This window comes from Prunus persica, chromosome G4 (assembly GCF_000346465.2).
Source record: "Prunus persica cultivar Lovell chromosome G4, Prunus_persica_NCBIv2, whole genome shotgun sequence".
Classification (NCBI taxonomy): Eukaryota; Viridiplantae; Streptophyta; class Magnoliopsida; order Rosales; family Rosaceae; genus Prunus; species Prunus persica.
Genome location: NC_034012.1, coordinates 16,701,381 through 16,720,883, shown reverse-complemented (window position 1 = coordinate 16,720,883; position 19,503 = coordinate 16,701,381). Strand labels below are relative to the sequence as shown.

The following is a 19,503-nucleotide window of genomic DNA, read 5'->3' as shown; positions in this document are numbered from 1 at the left end:
AATCTAAGTTAATCCTAATATTTTAATCAAAATGTAAAATTAACTAAGTACACCCTATTTAACTAGCAAAAATAGTCCTAGTATAACACTCTAATACCAATCCTAAACCAAGTTTCTCTTTTTATATGAATATGTGCCATCTTTTCAGATTTTGGGTTTCATCAAAATCTTTAATTTCGTAATACCAATCCTAAACTAGTACTCACTGCGTTATTAATGAGCACCAAGCAATACGAAGACTTTTCTGTGTTTGATAAGAGTTAAATATAGTGAGTAAGGTGTACTTATTAAAATTTTATTTATTTAACAATTCAATATATCCTTTTTGGTCATTTAATATTAGGATAAATTAGTAATTCAATAAATAGTTTGGTAGTATGGTATATTCAGTTAATTTTAAGGTTCGTTTAGCAGCACTCAAATGAAATCACATAATATAAAAAGCCAAAAGCCGAAAAAAGAAAAGAAAAAAAAAGGAAAAACGCAAATTGGCCAAAATGAAAGAAAAGAAAAATACAATTGCAAATTGCATTTTACATTAATTATTTCCACCAATTTAAACGAAACAGCGCAACCTAATGTAAAGACGTAAATGTAATTTTATTTGTTTGTTTGTTTTTTGTTTTTTGTTTTTTCCTCTCTATACATTTCAGAACAAAACACAGAGAGAGGCCAAAAAAAAAAACAGAAAGGTATTGAAGAAATGAAGAAAGCAGGAGGGGCAGAGAAGAAAAGGGTGCGAAGGTCATCAGGCGCTATTCAGAACGGCGGCAGAGATTCCAACTCTGATACCCCTCCTAGGGTTTGTTCTCTTTCTCTGATTCTCTCTCATCCTTGATCTAGGGTTTCATCTATATGAAAAACCCAATTGAATTTTGTATATATCTGGGTAATGCAAATTGCTGATTGATTTGTACTACTTGCAATAATGTGTAGTGAAAAGCACTTGCCTTTTTTATTGCTCTGCTGGGTTGTTGAAAAGGGTAGGAGAGGAAACTAGTTGAAAGTTTTGAACGTAATGTGTTTAATTGTTTCAGAAATGCAAAATTGTAAATTAGCATTATAGGGGCATATATTGGAACAATTATGACTACCCATTTGGGGAAATCGTCACTAGGGTTGGGTCTGCTTCAATGTTATCGAAGGTACTTCAGGGTGCAAGAATTGTCATGGAAAGTTTGATCATTTTGTTTTGTAGGGTAGAGCTTTTGAAATGTGTGCGATTTGGTCTGTCCTGATTTTGTGTTTTTGCATATTTAGCGTAGTCGACAGGCAGGGCTTTTCTAATTAGCAACATGGTTTAGCCTAGAAAAAGGAGAAAATATAAAGTCTACTGGGCAAAGGAAAACAGAATGTAGTAGAGCGGAAGAGGCTACTGCAAGATGGATCGCAAGATGGTCAATGATCACTTCCTGTTTCTTGCATGAACAATTGTTAGAATTATTTTACGTAGTGTTGTGTGAGCAATGGAGGGTAATCATAGATTAGAACCAAATCATAGATGGGCTCTAATTCCAGGAAAGCTCTAAAAGAGAAACTCCGACCAAGTGCTTTCCTTTGATCACTCTCTACATCTTTACTATAAGTTAAAACAATTCGCAGAGGACATTCCTTTGTAATTAATATCTGAGTCTAGTGTGTTTGTATTTTCTACCCAAAGTGGAACTTTTTGAATGTAGGACTTTGAGCCATATCATTGGAGGGAATTGTAAGTGGAGGATTTCTTATTTATCTTTCAGATACTGTAATTTACTCTAAGCTACGATAGAATTGAATTCCTTCAACATTGACCTAGATTGTCGTAGCAAAACATCTAGTCTTCTAGATATCATGCAAAATTGAGTTTCTAGGGTGAAAGAGCCTGAGACTAATTCAAAAACAAATCCGTACATAGCTCACATAATGAGATATTTTGCATTGCAGACTTAGATGGTGTCCTACATAGTGATACTGGCAACGAATTTTAATTTGTTAGTGTCGATGAGTGCTTATGATGCCTTCATCTGTATCACTTGATTATCTCAATCTTAGATAATTATTATTTAGTGGTGGCCATGTTTTGTTTTCTTTTGAATATATATTTTTGGCTTGATGCTTGTTTTTGTCCAATAATGTTTTTGGATTTTTTTCTTTCAAGGAAGATATGTTTTGGCCAATTGGTTTGCATTCTTATAGCCTGCTTGTATTTTCCTTGTTTTTCTGTTTGCCATTTGACTTTCTTTCAGAAACAAGCTATCCAGAAGGATTTGTTCCAGTTGTTTGCAGAGAAGGTGAGAGACCATAAGGATTTGGTGTCTAGGTGGGCTGTTCTACAGGAGACACGCGTGGAATATTTCAGGGGGAAGGATTTTGTAAGATTTTTGAGGAATCATCCTGAACTCAAAGATATTCTAGAATCGGATAGAAATCTAGAAGCTGAAGATATTGCCGATGTTTTACTGAGAAAGAATCTTCTAGTTCGCTGTGATCGTGTGGTGAAAACTCTTCGTCCTGGAAAGAAAAAGTTGTCTACATGGCCTGCACATCTGGAGATCTTTCCAGTAAGTTAACCTCTTAATTGCTTTTGAACTAGTAACTTGCTGCCCTTGCAATTAGCAGGCTCCGCCTTCTAGTTTCTCCTTTTCATGTTTGTGACTGACTCCTACTTTTATATTTGGTGTTCCGTATATTCTACAATCATGACATTGGACAAGGCTTATATTTGGTGAAAACAGTTTGTATAGTATACTTTAGATTGGACAAGGCTTTCTTTTTGTTTGTTTGGGACCGGTTAAGGTGAATAAATGGGGTTTTTCTGTTTCAGTATATCTGCTTTGTCCATGTGGTCATAGTCTTCATGATCATGCTTAGACTATGTACATTTACTTTATACTTGTATTCATGTGGTGATAATGTTGTGCCCTTTTTACTTCCACCTTAGATATCTATGTTTTTGTTTTATATTGTTTATGTTATATTCATAATTTCTTGAAATGAGATTTTATCTTTTTCACTTTGTATGCATGTGTGAACTAGAATTTTTTTTGTGCTTCTTTGTAAAACTGTGAAACTATGAAGGTGAAATAACTTAATGGTGCCATCCAAAGTGTATGAAACTTATCCTTTGAGTAAGTTTATTAATATTTTAATCCTCTCTTTCTGCGTGCTATGCCTTCTCTTCATGTATTCTTTTAAGCACCACACACCAAATTTAGTAATTCCTTGACTGTCTTTTGCAGGACCAAGTATTTTCTGAGAATGATGCCTTCTTTGCATGGACTTTTGTTAAAAGGCGGCCTCTCTGGCAGACGCTTCTCTCATTTTTCTGGCCAGTGGTGACATTGGCAATTTGCTTGTTTCCTGTATATCCCCATCGGTGCAAGCTACTAATACTCTACTCATGTCTCGGGGTCCTGCTACTGTTTCTTTCTCTACTTGTTTGTAAGTTCTGAACTTCCGGGCATGTCTTCGTTGTGAACCATGAAATTTTTTCATTTAAAATCTTATTATTTAAAGATGATGTGGATACTAGAGTAAAAAAAATTAGGTTTATACCTTTCACCCCTTTTTAAAAAGCTGCACTATTTTATCACACTTACTCCTTTGTTATAGCAAACATTCTGCTCACTAGTCATGTTTTGGACATCCAAATTGGCATTTATATTGGTTAGAGGTTGTTTAACTTATTTAGAAAAGTCAGGCTGTATTAGAGTTAGTGACATGCTTGTACAACTATTCCTGTAGGTTTAATAGGATATGTAGATGTAGTTACGTTTAGTACTTTCTTGCTGAATACTATTTTGTCAATGCATTCAGTTCCTTATTCTTGTGAGAAAATGACTACACCATCATTTAAAGAGTGTCGCCTTTAATTCAAGGTAGGCATGAATTTCTGGAATTTTCCTTTTCATTAAATTCTGAATCTAGTAGATTATCCGGGGCACATCGAAAATACTCTTACTTTGATAGCATTGCTAGAAATATAGCTAGTTATTTTTTAAGGCCCAGGTACTAGCCCAAGTCCAGCAGAGTTCCTTAAGATCAGGGTTGTAACTAAATAGGACATACCACCACCTCTGCATTATGGATTACGCTGTTTGTTGTCCTTTTTACCTTTTGTTTTATGAGGATCAAATTATTGTACGAGGGACTATCTTCCTTTTTTCATTTTTTTTTCACCCTCCTCTGTGAAAGATAAGTCATGCTACTTTTCAATGATTGGCAGAAACTTTTATTTCAGGTTGTCAGCAAGATGCACAGTTGCTAGTTAGCTTGTATTGTTTTTAGGATTCCTTGGCCACCAATGTTTTTTCCCATTTCTCCATTGCCAAGTATTAGTGAATAATTTGCAGCCTTTTGCTCTCTACAGTCTTATGACACTTACTGTTCAAGAATCTTGCATCTTACAGTTTTCGATGTTCTGTACTGAAAGCTCTCAGACTTGAACCTTTATAAGCTAACAATTTCTTTTATTTGATGTTAGTGTCTAAAGTCAATGTCAATTTACCTTTAAGACTCTGGTGAGTTCTAATATAAAAGGAATTGGGATAGGGTGGGGATGCCATAGATCCTAGGTTCAAATCTTATTCTTTGTTTAAGTATAGTTGCACACATATCATGAGAGTCCCATAACTACTGCTTACGTTCACAGTTACAGTTATATTTATTATCCGGATTTGCCGTCATCTTGGCCTAAAATACTTCAAAATTTCTGTCTTGCAGACTTGCATATCTTTGTATTGATTATCATCTTTCGAGTACTCATTATATGTGCATCTAGAAACCTCAACAATTTTTATTTAGATTTTTGAGTTGACTTCCAGCTTCAGTTGGCTTTTTCTGTGATCTTGTAGTTCCTTTATTTTGTATTAAATCTCAAGATTCCAGAGTTATTTGTGCAAATAATTATTCTTGTAATGCTCCGTTCCCTGTCATATTCAACATAAACATTTATTTATTTATTTTTTGGTTTCATTTTCTTAATTTCCAGTGAGGGGTGCGATATTTGGAGCTCTATACATTATTTTGGGGAAACGAGTTTGGTTTTTCCCCAACATTCTCGCCGAGGAAGCTACTTTGAGAGAATTGTTCCGTTTCTGGCCCCAGAAAGATGAGGAGGAGCGACCAAAGTGGACGACACGAGTTTTCTATGCGGCAGTTGGAGTGCTGGTCATATTGCTACTGAGGCATCATGCTCCTGATGAAGCTGCTAGAGCCAGGTGAGTTCTACTTCTACAAAATATACCATAATGGCACTTGACAGCCTGAGGCTGATCTTCTGGCATGCTATACTACGAGGTTAAAGTCACGTTATTTCTTGGAGGGACAAATTGTGGCTGGCTAAGCATGATGAGATTTCGAAAATTTCAGATCTAGAATAATTTGAATACCTTTTCCCTTTATTTTTGATCTTTTGTTGGGATCCTTAATGCAGATCCTTTGCTTTACGGTTGCAACACAATGCTCTGCCTGATTACTTGCCAAACCAGTTCTTTGCTTTTTGGCCTTGCCAAACGTACTAATAATAAACTCTATATTCTTGCAGGTATCAGAAACGTGTATCGAACATAATTGATGATGTTCTTGAGTGGTCTCCAAGATTGGCGCTTTCTGGGATGATGGAGAATCTGCAACCAGTAGTTAATGCGACTGAGGCAAGCAATGCAACTGAGGAAGGTGTGACACCACCTGATGGCATGGGCGCAGAAACTATCACAGAGCAGGATGAGGCAGAAGTTAGTGAAAATCTAGAGAACACTGATGAAAACCTAGACAATAGTGAGGAAAACCTAGACAATAGCGGTGAACAAAAACATGATATATGATTATAACTTACGCAATACCTAAAGAACACATCGCATTCTCTTTACCCTTTGCCTTTAAATTCGAGTGTAAAACAATGTATCAGACAATAAAGCAGTTAGTTACAAAATTGTGCTCTTTTTGTCGGATTTATAAAGGTCCATTAAGAATCTGTGTGAGAAAAATTTATAAAGTTTAGTAGTTGACTCCTTTGCAGATTGCAAAGCATGTGTACACTGGTACTATGGAGATAGAAAACTAAAGAGTATTATTTTTCTATTTCCAAAACTTTTCTTACATTTTTCTTATAATAAATTCAAAATAATCTGAGTTGGTTGAGACGTCTAAAATTATAAAAATGATTCTAAGAAATAGGTCTTGTTTTTTATATATTCCGAGTTTCTTATTTTTTATATATTGCGTGTACACCAGCTGCTTGATGTACCTTTCGTTATATGCAATTTAGCCTACCATTATAACAGGGTAGCCAATCATGATTCGATTTAAATACTAATCTAAAATCGGATCTGATTACATTTGAACTTCGCTGAAGTCTGCACATGCCTCGAGCATGCAGGAGAATAATCCACAATGAAAACAAAAGAAACTCCAATTTGTCGCCAACCGCACAACTCGAATTCAAAGTGACAAACACAATACACACGATGGTTTATACATTAAACTAGAGTACTATTCGTTTAAATTTCAGTTTTCCATATGTACTTCAAATTACTGAAAACTACTCTGTACATCAGGCAAAAATAGGAAGGATGTAATGAACTGAAGCATCAAAGGACTTCACAGAATCCAAATGGCCCATTCATATCACTCTCCTTCCATTCATCTATGCCACAAGCACAAGAACAAAGCCAAGAATGAATTGCCGCCTGGCAAACACATTGCCAAAGATATAACCAGGGGACTGACCCTTTTTCTGTTATAAGGGTCCAATCCTCCATCTTGGCATCCACCTCCCAGAGGTTCACTGGATGGCAAGACGCCTCTGTGAGGCCTGATTCGAAGAAATACTTCCCCGTTGCTGGCCTGTACAATCTCCTTCTTCCCCTCTCTTGCCCGAGTATGAAGGATACATCGAAGCCTGCAAGCCACCATGAGTCTGGAAGCAGCCACTGCCATTTGCATAATTGTGACCTGGGTACGCTTCATGCACTTGGGATCCTCTTCCTTCTTGCTGACTATTGGAGGAATTCCATGTTTCGGCAGAATCTGAGGGAAAGGGTTCTGAACCTGATGAACTGCCAGATTGTGACGAGTGGGCTGGACCAGAGCCTGTGCCCTTTTCTTGGCCAGTGCTGTTTGATTTATCACCATTAGTTTTCTTTGCAAAACGTCCTCCAGTACCTCTCGCCCTTCTCATAGCATGTTGATGTCGTGATTCATGAAGATATGGCTATAGAAAATGAGAATTAATAAGTTACCAAAGTCAGCTAGGCTCACAGGTACATTCATACTTAATATAAATACCAACACTAACAATTTGAGTTGGAATTCGTTAACTGAAGTATCATCACACCCACACCCACACACACACACACACACACACACACACACACACACACACACACACACACATATATATATATTATATACAACTCATCTCCCCAAAAAAACGAAATCTACAACTGTTTATCCTCTGCCTCTTACAACAAACATCCTATGGCTATTGTAAACAGTAATCTCACAAGAAGCCGATTAGACAAACACGGTTACTAAAATGTTACCAAATATCAATAACACAATCGTTGAACTACTTCATAGTAAACTCAATTGTAATCAACACTAAAATGTATATTTATCCATGTTACGTGATTATAAAATCAATTATAATCAACACTAAGGGATAAAATTTGTGCATGCAAATCTTTGATTGGTAAGAGAGAGAGTAGAAAGTCAAATAAGTTCATGGAAGCAATAGAGACTAGAAAGTGCGCAAGTCAAATAAGTTGTTCCTGATATGGAGGGTATATCAAAGCCCAAAAACTCATATGTACACCAACTTTGTAAGTTTCCATGATATGCTCACAAGTGAGCACATCACAATATTGGAACCCACTTCTTAAGCACGTCGCAGTGTGTAAGCCGACAATTTTCAAAGCTCATTGCACAAGATCAGAAGTCTTCAATTAAATTGTGATTATGTCAAAGTCAATACTTCCTATTAGCCAGAGAGAACAGACTCTATGAATGTCTTATTAAAATTGATGTACACAGTCTGAAGAGGTGGGATTAGAAGTAGAAATATAGGCGTGTGAGCACAACAACTCATACATATATCATATTCACATCACATATATGAAATAAAACATGTATATTATAGCGTTAAAGGCTTTGTGTCTGCAAGTTAAATTTCTACCTTCCTGACTTTAATTAGCTTCCTTTCAAGTTCTGCTTTTGCACGTGCCTGTCTTCGCCTTAGAATCCCTTGGTATTGTTTTGCATTCACATACACAGGCTCCTGTGCCATCTCAAGAGGCAATGGCATTCTAGCATGTGGCATTCCAAGAAAAGGAGGATAGCCCTAACCAATTGAAACAGATGTTCAGCATTACGTACATATCAAGATATTTGCTACTGTTCACCTTCCAAATCCACCCCAGAATAAGTTCAGATCATACCAAAGAAACACAACTTGAAAGGGCTGAAAATTATAACTAATCTTTTTTTATCACCAGCACCACCGTGATGTACGACAACATAAGGTGATCTTTTGATGTATGACTACACAAGGTGATCTTTTGCCCAGGACTGTGGCAGGCTTTATTTCAGTCGTCAAAAAAGTTCAGGAAAAAAAAAAGATTTAGGCCTGCTGTAATCTTAGACAAATTAGAGAGATACAGAAATAAAAGGGAAAGTGCAGATGGAGATATCAAGGCACCAAGCCTTTCAACAACACTTCATTTCTTTTATCCAAAATCTGATTTGCTTTAGAATTGTAGTCTTCAAACATTACTCTCATAGACTCCAAGAAATACCCAGACTTGTAATAGATACTAGAAACTCAAGAAATAGTAGGAGACCGTAAGCAAACTTAGACATTCAGTATTTCCAAGACCCAAACTAAACCTATTCTTAATAACAGTCGACACTAACTCTTCAATTGACCTTTAAACCTAGTAATTTTATAGTTTTACCAATTCAACTCTTGTATGATGGATATTTCTCTTTAGATAAAAAGGTTTTAAAATTGGATTTCTGCCAACAGGCTTTGGGCTTTCAAAGAAGATCGATATCTTGGCAAGTTGTTGCTAGTGCTTCACTCCCACCATATTATCATCATTATCATTTTCCTATAAAGTAAGATGTAAAAACATGCAACATATAGACAATGTGGGATTTGGTTAATAAGGATAATGGAATACCAAACCGTAGAAATAGTAATAAGTAAATACTAGCTACAAAGAGAAATTAAGAAAAACCACTAGTATCCTATCAGTAATATTTTAAACTTAAAGCTTCAAATTCAAACCCCGAAAGACCATTACATTATGAGAAGACCGTACCAAAACTTAGATTTCAGCTACTAATAACAGAAAACAGCAACTTCAAAGGAAAAATTATCCTTTCCTCATTTACCCAATCAGACCAAATAATTTCCCCATCCAAAATGTTAACTGCATAGGATCATAGGTGACCTAAGTTACAAGTCCCGATAAACCTCAACTACCCATCCCCCTTTCACTACCATCACAAATATGATATAACATCGTTGATATTTTTGTTTTGATAAGAAACAATAAAGGGAATTTAAATACTCCTACCAACAACCACCCTTGAAGTTGTTTAGAGATATAAAATAGAAATATAATTATTGTTTAGAGAGTGGATAAGGGAAGTATGATATCTGCATAAACTCTAAAATTGCATCACTGCGCAAAAGATAATATCATACAAATCCAACATTGCATGTAGAATTCTATTACACTCAAGGATATTACTGTTTAACATACCAAAGGCTGATGTCCATAAGCCGCCATCATTCCCGCATAATAAGGATCCTGATAAGGATTTGAAGCACAAGCCTACAAAACAAATGCGGGAAAGGTAGGAATCTTACATTCCAAAATCATGCAGGTATGAGTGCCCACTTTTAAATTAAAAATTACAGAACCTTGTTCAATATTTAACGAACTATCAACGGAGTTGCAGCATGCAGGGGGCAATAAATCTTGGAACAAAGTAAAATGAACTTACAATAGAGTGACCAACAAGCTCAAGCTGTGGCGGTTGCGCAAGGCAATCATCACGAACTGTAGGTACAGTAGATCCAACATGCGGCATATTTTGGCGCTCTTGCCCATCATTGCCAGCTGAAGTTGAAATAAAATATTAAACCGTGAAACCAACAAAGAGGTGAAATTTATACCAAATCACCAGATATTGTAGGAATTGTCACCTGATCTTGGAGACGTAATCTGTGACTCTTTGGTGGCATCATCATCATCATCTTCATTTGGCTCATCATTGGACAATGATCGATCGTCATTGGACTCCGAACCACCATTTGGGCATTCTAACGAAGATGAGTTGGATGCATTCCTCCCTGTAACGGCTGGGGAGATGGGGTTATAGCCAACACCCCGCCACCACGGTTCTGAATAAACACTGTTTGGTGGGATGGTATGATGATCAGCATGAAGTCGATTTTCAGTTTCAGACTTTGACTGCATGCCTCAAATATCTTTCGATAGACACCAACACTAAGTTCTATATACAAGAGAAAACAAAAAAACAAAAATCCAAGTCAGTGATTAAAATATGAGAGTTCCTCTTAATGTACAAGAAACATGCAGCCACAGACAAGACCACAATGGACGGAAAATAAAAATAAAGTTACCAAACATTTATACCAAAATCTCCTCTTTCCCCCTCTTGAGAGCACAATCAAACTCTGACCCGAGAAACAGTCAAATTCCACAAAACCGAAAGATACCCAAAACACAATTCCATGCCATAACCACATAGACAGAGAGAACCAAATCATAATCCCTAAAAAATCAATACATTCCACACAAAAAACCCCCAATTCTTGAAACCCTAGAAATCAACCACACAAATAAATTCAAATTTTATAATCGAAAGGTCAAAATTCGAATTTTTTAAAATCAAACAAAATCTTAGAGGGACTTACTTGCCGAGAGAAAAAGCCAATCACAAATAAAAACCCTAGATTTTGGGCCTCGGAATCTCACAATTTCTCTGCAATTCCATATAATCTCACAGTATATAACTGTACTAGAAGAGCTCCCCTATTTAAATTCCACATCCAAGGTTATGATTTCATCACCCACCTCGGGACCCACTTAATTGCTCTAGAAATTTTATTTTGGGACACGTAGACACTACTGAACCGCGAACTTGTTAGACCGGTTTTTTGGTACGCTAGAGTTTTCTCAAGGAGAGGAGAGCTGGAGAGTGTGAGAACCGGTTCCCGGTTGTAAAAGTGACGGTATGGAATGGGTTGGGGCCCACCCGGGGTGAGGTTATCACAGAAAATCTTACCAGAAAAACATAAACAAATTTAAAATATTAGACGGCCCACGTGACCCGTACCCGAAGGGCAAAGACGGGGGAACGCGTGGCGTAATGGTGGGGACCACAGCGCTGGTACAACGCCAGCAGCGTTAGCCACGTGTCCTTTAAAATTTGACGTTTTCTGGGAAGAGTATGAAGGCAACCAGGGAGCTGCTCTGGCTTACCCGTGGGTGAGGATTGTGAGTTCCACAGCCAATGAACAATTAAGCTTTGGCATGAGTCATCACTTCAACCAGAAAAAAAGGTAAATGTTCGAATGGGCCAGGTTAGGTCCATCTTCGGCCCAGACCGTAATTAGTCAAAATTCAATTTGTGGGTCCAAATCCATTTGGACTTAATGGATCATTGGGTCGAATACGTCCGAAAACTAACCCAGTATGATTTTTGAGGTTGGGCCCAAAACGGGCTTGGGCTAAAATTGCTGGCTCAAGTCTATAAATAAGGTTGTTTTGGTCTTCTTTTTTGTCGATTTTTTGTTTGGGTCTATTAGTGAGCTTTTTGATGTTTTTAATTAGGGTTCAAACAATTGCAAAATAATGTGGTGAAACTAGAATTTGCATGTATTACATTATGAAGATGAATATTGGATGGTTATTAAATTAACAAAAGAAAAACAAAATGAAATTAGGAACCCCAAATTTAAATAAATAAATAAATAATTGCATGGGGTCCGGGACCCCGACTATTCCAAAGCAACGAATTTAAACCCTAATTTAAACAGTCGTCATTTAACTTAATAGTCCAAGTTAAAAAGTTAATTAACTGATTAGTGGTATTTCTCTTTTTACTTTGTTAGAAATACTCAGTTTAAATCACCCTTTTTCTCATTAAAGAAAGCGAAAACTGAAAATTTTACAACAATACGTTATTAACTTCATGAACAAATTGTCTAAGATAAAACCAGGCTCGTGCTCCTAAACCCTAGCTAAGTGGTGACATGATCTATGTGATGTGAGGCAAGCTAATAATACAAAGGTTGCAAATCATTGAAGTTTCATGAGCAGCTGTTACGGTCAAGTATAAAGTTGGAGTGCTAAATTTTATGTTGCTTTGGTCTAAAGGTCCAGAGCAATCTTAGGTTACTTTGTGTTGCTTTGATCTCTTTTCTAAATAAATTCTAGTTGGGGGCAAGCATCGGCCCCCTCCCCATGCTTTGCTCTTTATTACATGGCCTAAGCAAAGTTAAGACAAAAGATTGATGGCGCAAGTTTTAGCAAATGATCTTTATAAGGATATATTTTGGTTCATTTCTGTATTTTGTTTAGTATTTTTATGTCATAATTTACAGGTTTATGATGTTCGGCATGTGTTTTATAAAACGAATATGGTCGCTGGTGCTCTCGCTAATTTGAGTCATCATCAACAAAATCTTTGCATTTGGTTCATAATATCCCAAATGTGATCAATGGTGTACCTAGGAATTTTTCAACGGAGATGCAATTTTTAAAGACTAAAAGCTCAAAAAAGAAGAAGATAGCCAACTAAAAAACAACCCGCGTTTAACAAATCAATATTAAATTACTAATTAAATAAATAAATAAATAAATAATAATTAATTGTACGTCGCGCAGCTGCCTCCTCCTCGAGTTTGCTATTGATCTTACTAATACAGAGATAGCTAAATGAGAAAGAAAAAAATATTATTTAAAAAAATGAAAAAACAAAATTGGTGTTTGCTCAAGAAGAAAAAAATATGCATCTGACTTACTTTGGATTGGGTGCTCAAGAAAGAAAAAAGAAAAAAAAACGCAGGATTCTTGTGATGCATGCACACTTTGATAAAATTAGGTGATGTTAAATTGGACTTTTATAAAGAGAATTCTCAATCCCACTTAAATAAGGAACTGTGCAAGCCTTATTAAAGGCCAATTAAATAAAGAGAACTCTCAATTCCATTTAAATACAGAATTATGGAGGCCCTATTAAAAGCCCACGAAATGGCAAGTTTCCTGGTTTTTTTTTTTTTTTTTTAAAGTATGGTCCAAAATGACGTCGTTTTGGCCATGAATTTTTTTATTTATTTATTTAAAGCCAATGGTAAGCAAAACGCACAGAAAGACAAGTTCTCCTAGGCATTTAGTCGAACACCTACACTGCAACTCCATGACTGAGCAGAGATACAATATGCAACACCTTTAATAACTTTTTCAACGAAAGAATGTGCAACTACACCTCTTTATACCTTAATAGGTCCGCCACTGAATATAATGACTATGTGAGACTGTTATTTGATCAAAGGAATGTAATCCCTCAGGGATTCTCTTTGTAATTTTTCTTTTGTACTTAAAAAAAGAAAAAAGAAGGGGACTATAATGTCCATAAACTTAATAGTTATTGGCAAACAAAATATATTACCTAGGAATTAACAAAAGCAACGTTAAAAATAATATATATAAAAACATTGTAAAAAGGCAACCTTAATTACTTACCGACCTGAGTGTAACTGTGTAATACTCTTTTCAGATTTCTATAATTATCAACAAAGTGCTTGAATAAGCGTCGGCCCGCCCTCCATATGCTTTGCTTAGGACAAGGTTAGACAAAAGATGGCACAAATTTTAGCACATAGTCTTTTGGGTACATTTCAATTGTGCATGTTCTTTAATTTGCACCATGCTTTTTTTTATTTTTTTAATGCATGCATGGGTTTGGGCACCAAGTTTCATTTTCTCACTCTCTTTTCGTAACAGTATCAATCAAGAAAGTAGAATTAGAGAGAGTCAAATAAGATTTTCATTATATGTTCTCTGAATATATGAGAATGAGAATGAAAAAGATTCAGTTTTGCAAAAAAAACAAATATTCACCCGAAAATTATCCTATACTCTTTTTATGTAAAAGATTCAAAGAGTGCATGATGATTTTTTCCGAGTGCCTCAAAACTGAACTCATGATAACTTTTTTGCGTTCTAAGTTGTTTAATCTTGTAGAATTGTGTTGGAGCGCTCGATGAAACTTATATTAGAGTACATATTTCACAAGCTAACAAGCCTACGCAATTCGTATATGTATTATCCTCGTGAGTGTGTATTAGCATCAACCACTGCAAACTGTTGGATTATGAAGAAAATATCCTACAGTCAAATCCTTCCCCGCAAATAAAAGCCAGAATTTTATAGGAAGCTCCCATTCTTAAACCTAGCTAAGTGGTAGACATAACCTATGTGAAGAAAGCTAATAATACAAAGGTTGCAGTACAAATGATTGAAATTTCATGAGCTGTTGCAGTCAAGTAAAGTTGAGTGCTAAATTTCATGTTGCTTTGGTCTAAAGGTCCAAAGTAATCTAGGTTACTTTGTATTGCTTTGATCTCTTTTCCAAATCCATATTGGCCCCCTCTCCATGCTTTGCTTTGTACAAGGCCCAAGCAAAGTTAAACAAAAGATCGGTTGCACAAAATTTATTAGAAAATCTTTTTTGTTGGGATATATTCTAATTAATTTGTGCAATGGTTCCTACATCAATCGAGAAAATTAGTAGTAAACAAAAAGTGATTTTGTTTTTAATATATTAGATTACTATGTTGTTATGCATTTTAATATATTATATGACAACATATATAGTATATATTTGTCTATCCCTTGCAATTTTTCTTGCAGAGTATGTATTTGTCTATCCTGTATTGCAATTGTGACCTTCTATTGGTCAATTTTTAATTTTATTTTATTCCATATATATATATTGATTACTTTAAATTTATTGCTCACTTTGTTTCGATTTATAAGTTTGAGAAGATGTTCATACTTGTTTCAATTTAAATTTAGTCAAATATATATGTGTTTTTTCATTATCAAAAGATTTTCAAAAGAATCAAAGCTTGAGTTAGTGGATGAAGGATTTTTTGGTTGCATATATTGAGAAATAGTATAGATGACAAGGCTATCATACAACGATTTCAAAATATAAAATTCGTCGAGAACAATTATAATTGTAATGAATATGCAGTATGATTTTTAGTATATGTTGTGGAATCAACAAAAGCAAACATTAGTTCCCCACCATTAACAATGTAAACTCTTTTGAGATTCTTATAATTATCAACAAAGGGTTTAAACAAGAATCGGGCCGACCTCTAAATGCTTTGCTTTGTACAAGTTTAGACAAAAGATGGCACAAATTTTAGCACATGGTCTTTATACCATTTTGATTTGTGCATATTCTTTTCTTTGCACCATGCTTTACAACCTGCATGGGGTTGCATTTGCACCATGATTCATTTTCTTATTCTCTTTCAGGACATCCAGTTAACATTATTATTATTATTGGCATTTTGTTTGGTTTAATTTAATATATAATTTCCCCCATTAAGAAATTGGTTGATGCTTGAAGCCCAGGAAGGGGTATTCTTTATAAACCTCGGCCCACCGACTAGCAGATTCTGTCCGCCCCATAAAAACATAATGGGTTTATTTTTAGCCTTTTAATATGCATCCCTTTTAAGTTAACCAAAGCATAGGATCCTCTTTAATTGGATTCCCTTAATCCATATACTTTCACAACCAAGTCCAAACAAGAATATAGAAAAATTTGCATGGTTTTTACAGGTCATGCATTTTTTACTATCCATTCATGCTTTCCGGTTTGTTTACAATGGTATCTACACAATAATAACGTGTTTACACAACGATAATATATATACCAATCTCCTACCCACAACTCCCTCTATTTTTATTTTTTTTACATTGGAATGAATAGAAACATTAACTTGTTCAAACTGTAACTCATTTCCCTTCCCTCATTTCGGGGTGTAAGTAAATGAACCAAGCGAACAATAACATGCTCAAACTCAGCTTGAATAAAGCTCATAGAGTTGTTCTCAAAAGCTCATAAAGTTGTGCTCAAGCTCGGGATGAAAGAGATTTTTCAAGTTCGAGCTCGAGCTTATGGTTAGCACCCAAAAAAAAAAAAAAGAATAATTGGAAAATAGCATTCCAATATTATTATAGTAGTAAATTGTACAATTTCAATCTAGAACTCTTGTAGGTAATAATTTGGAACCTATTTGGAGAGAAAACTCCAAAATTAGTCACTTGTCATTTTCTAATTGGTTCTTAGAATGTTGAATTAAAATTTTGTAATTTAGAACCTATTTGGAGAGAAAAACCCAAAACTCTCCTTTTCTGACTTTGGCAAAAAAATAAAATATTTATGCTGTCACAAATAGAGACAAACACTGGTGGAACCATTAAGGGTCCAGTAAAGGCACTTGCCTTCACTCAATCATGTTCTTTACCTAATAAGGTGCCAAAATTTCATGAAATTTTGTGTTGGATGGGGGCAAGTTGTTTGATAAAATTCCTCAAGGAAAATTAGGTTAAGGGGGCATCATTTACTCCTCTGCCTATGTTATTCTTCTTGTTCTCTAGACTCGCTCTTCTCATTCTTCTTAATGTGTTGTATATTAGATGAATTAGGTAGAAAATGTAGAGTTTGTGTTATTTAATTTGTGCATGGATATGTCTATATAACGAGTGTTTTTTTCTTCAACATTTAAGAGTTGATTGATATTGTACTGTTAGTAGTAGTGTTTTCTTACTTCCGAAAATAAAATTCCTGAATCAAATTGAGACAATATCACTAAATTATCTCATTTGTAATGACAACTGCATGAGAGTGGACCCAGCTATATTAACGGAGGAAATGAAACTAGCAGGCAAGCAGTAAGGAGTTGAAGGAAGAATATTATTTACTGTTAGCTGTATAACTAGTTTGACCCAAAAGTTAAAGGAGTAGGTTTATCTCCCTTGTGAAAGAAGAAGTGGGGCAACCTCGGATTCTAGAAAAAGTTTGCCAAAGTTAATAATTTAACATTTTACTTTTTATAATGAAGAAAACTAAAGTCAGTGTTTGATATACGCATCATTGGATTTGAAAGAGAACCTGGGGAGAGAGAGAGAGAGAGAGAGAGAGAGAGAGAGAGAGACATCAATCCAAATGCAATTTCTGTATAAAAATAAGTAATTAAATTAAAATAATGAAGGGGGGCCATATAATCCATCTTTTTGGTTCCTCATTCCAAGGTCTTCCTGCCTCCTCCCTCCCACTCGCTTTCTCCTTACCTCTGTCAAAATCCACACGTACGACTTTATTCCATTTTTCACTTTTAAGAGAGTAAAAAAGAAAAAATTAATCAATTTTCCACCCTACATCACTGTCTCTGTCTCCCCTCTCTACAAATTATATACCCACACGTATAGCATTGTTTGGTTCTCGGATTAACTTGAATCTTATTTGTCAGCTTCGAATCTGCTGTAAACTGTAAAAAATTATTGTTTTAACTGGGTTAATTAAGCTTCATCTTATTTAGTTAAGCCAGAGCTTTCATGATTTCAACCATAAAACAATATTGTAAACCGTGTGTCCTTCTCGTAGAGTGAATGGTCTAAACTTAGATTAAGGTTAGGGCTTACACCTAATTTCTTGGTTGAGATACCTTCTGGAGATGGCCTGCACACTTCGAACAGTTATCAGAATAGGAGCAAACTGGGATTTGTCCCAATTGAATCCCTTCCGATGGTTAAGTCAGAAGCATTTTAGAGGTGGAGAGAAGGATGGTGGGTTTTTAAGATGAGAATACTTATTACCTTTGTCATGATGTATGAGAAGGGTATTTATAGGAGAATAAGGAGAGATAAAGATATTTAAAGAGGAGATATTTATCCTCCTTCTCCCTGGTTGGATTGGACTGCATTAGATGATTTCTTCTGATCATCATGCTGTATGACAGAGATTAAGTGGCAGAGCGACACTTGGCTTTGGATGTGAGGTACATTAATTGATCCCTTTCCATTACCAGGCTGTATACCAGGGATTAAATGGTAATGCGACACCTGGCTTTGGATGTGAGGTACATTAATTGATCCATCTTCATTGCCAGGCTGTCCACCAGACTGAGGGAGTGACTGACTCGACAGGGGTTTGATCTTGCCTCCAGAATGTCAATGTGCCTCTGGTTACACGAGGTATCTTAGTGGTCGGATCGGTATTCGCATGCTCGATCACTGATTCATACTCTCCCATCAGTTTCGACTAGGAGGCCCTTGATCGATACCTCTATTTGGGTCGATATATCGGGGGCCCAATCTCTTATGGCCACATGGTGTTCTCTGATAAGCTCGGCTTACAGTGATGGTATGAACTATTAACAAATATGTTTGAGATGTACATGAAAATATAGGAAGTAGTGTATAAAAGATATTGTGTTATGTTGTTAGACGAGTTGTATATGACTATACATGTAGGGAAATTCGAACTGGAGTGCAAGGGCACAAGTACACTGCTCTAATCAACTGGTCTAGTATAATCCACATGCGCACTTTATAACTTGGATGCAAGAACACCTTAATTAACTGACCTAACCCGAGATGATTTAGGGTTAATATTTGACTTATCACAATACATTTATGGATTAGTGTCAACTTCTAAAAATTATTATAGGAATAATTCAACTGCCCCTTTCCTCATTTGTATTCTCTTTCTCCTTTCTCTAATCCCTTATTAAAAAAAGCTAAAATGTTATAATATAAAAAATCCATAATACATATTTATAAGGCTGTGTAGCAAATACATAATACGTGCATGTACACAACAAGGAAATGGCCATGCTAGATAAATATTTAAAGATGCACACATGCAGGTATGATCATGCCCAACAAAGAAGGGACCACAATTGTGTGTGAAAGAAAGAAGAAATAAAAAGGTTCTCTTAAGTGAGTACTTCATTTAAGAGAAGCGACTTCTAAAAAAAGCAAAATTTTCCTTCACATTCAATTCCTTCTGAATTAAATAGTCCTTGAAAATCCCACAGATTGATTGAGGTATATGTCCAAAGCTATATATGCTTTGGCCACTTGTGTAACTTTTAAGTCATTACATGAAGATATTGCACTCCTACTAGGACACATGGAGCACTAGTCAAAATATATTACTTTTGGCATAAAAGGATCATTTTGGCTTTGATCACTATCATACGGATTCTTATTCCAAAACTTATTAGCCTTATAATCTAACCATTAATAATCCGAAGACCAAAAGTGAATTTTGGTGTAAAGATACTCGTTTAATTTTCTAGGACGTTGCCTGATTCTTATACTTGTTTCATTCTTCATTATCAATAAAATACTATCGTCTTTATGTCAAAAAAATAATAATTGTAACCGCTTTATTTGG

General features: G+C 35.5%; 2 protein-coding genes across 3 annotated transcripts; one reads left to right on the top strand and one right to left on the bottom strand.

Annotated features, from left to right (window-relative positions):
• On the top strand, positions 646-6,009 carry LOC18779017. The gene is made up of 5 exons (XM_007211387.2): positions 646-802; positions 2,226-2,540; positions 3,219-3,420; positions 4,970-5,198; positions 5,525-6,009. Exons 1-5 carry the CDS (start codon positions 704-706, stop codon positions 5,802-5,804), a joined length of 1,125 nt encoding a protein of 374 aa, XP_007211449.1. The 5' UTR covers positions 646-703; the 3' UTR covers positions 5,805-6,009.
• LOC18779177 (nuclear transcription factor Y subunit A-1) lies at positions 6,374-11,049 on the bottom strand. Of its 2 annotated transcripts, XM_020562029.1 has the most exons (7): positions 10,931-11,043; positions 10,650-10,836; positions 10,196-10,506; positions 9,994-10,109; positions 9,750-9,821; positions 8,156-8,320; positions 6,764-7,192 (listed from the first exon to the last, which is right to left on the bottom strand). In XM_020562029.1, the coding sequence occupies exons 3-7, from the start codon at positions 10,467-10,469 to the stop codon at positions 6,764-6,766; spliced, it is 1,056 nt and encodes a 351-aa protein (XP_020417618.1). In that variant the 5' UTR covers positions 10,470-10,506; positions 10,650-10,836; positions 10,931-11,043. The 2 variants fall into 2 exon arrangements, with proteins under 2 accessions (XP_020417617.1, XP_020417618.1); XM_020562028.1 differs by lacking the exon at positions 10,650-10,836 and having other exon boundaries at positions 6,374-7,192; positions 10,931-11,049.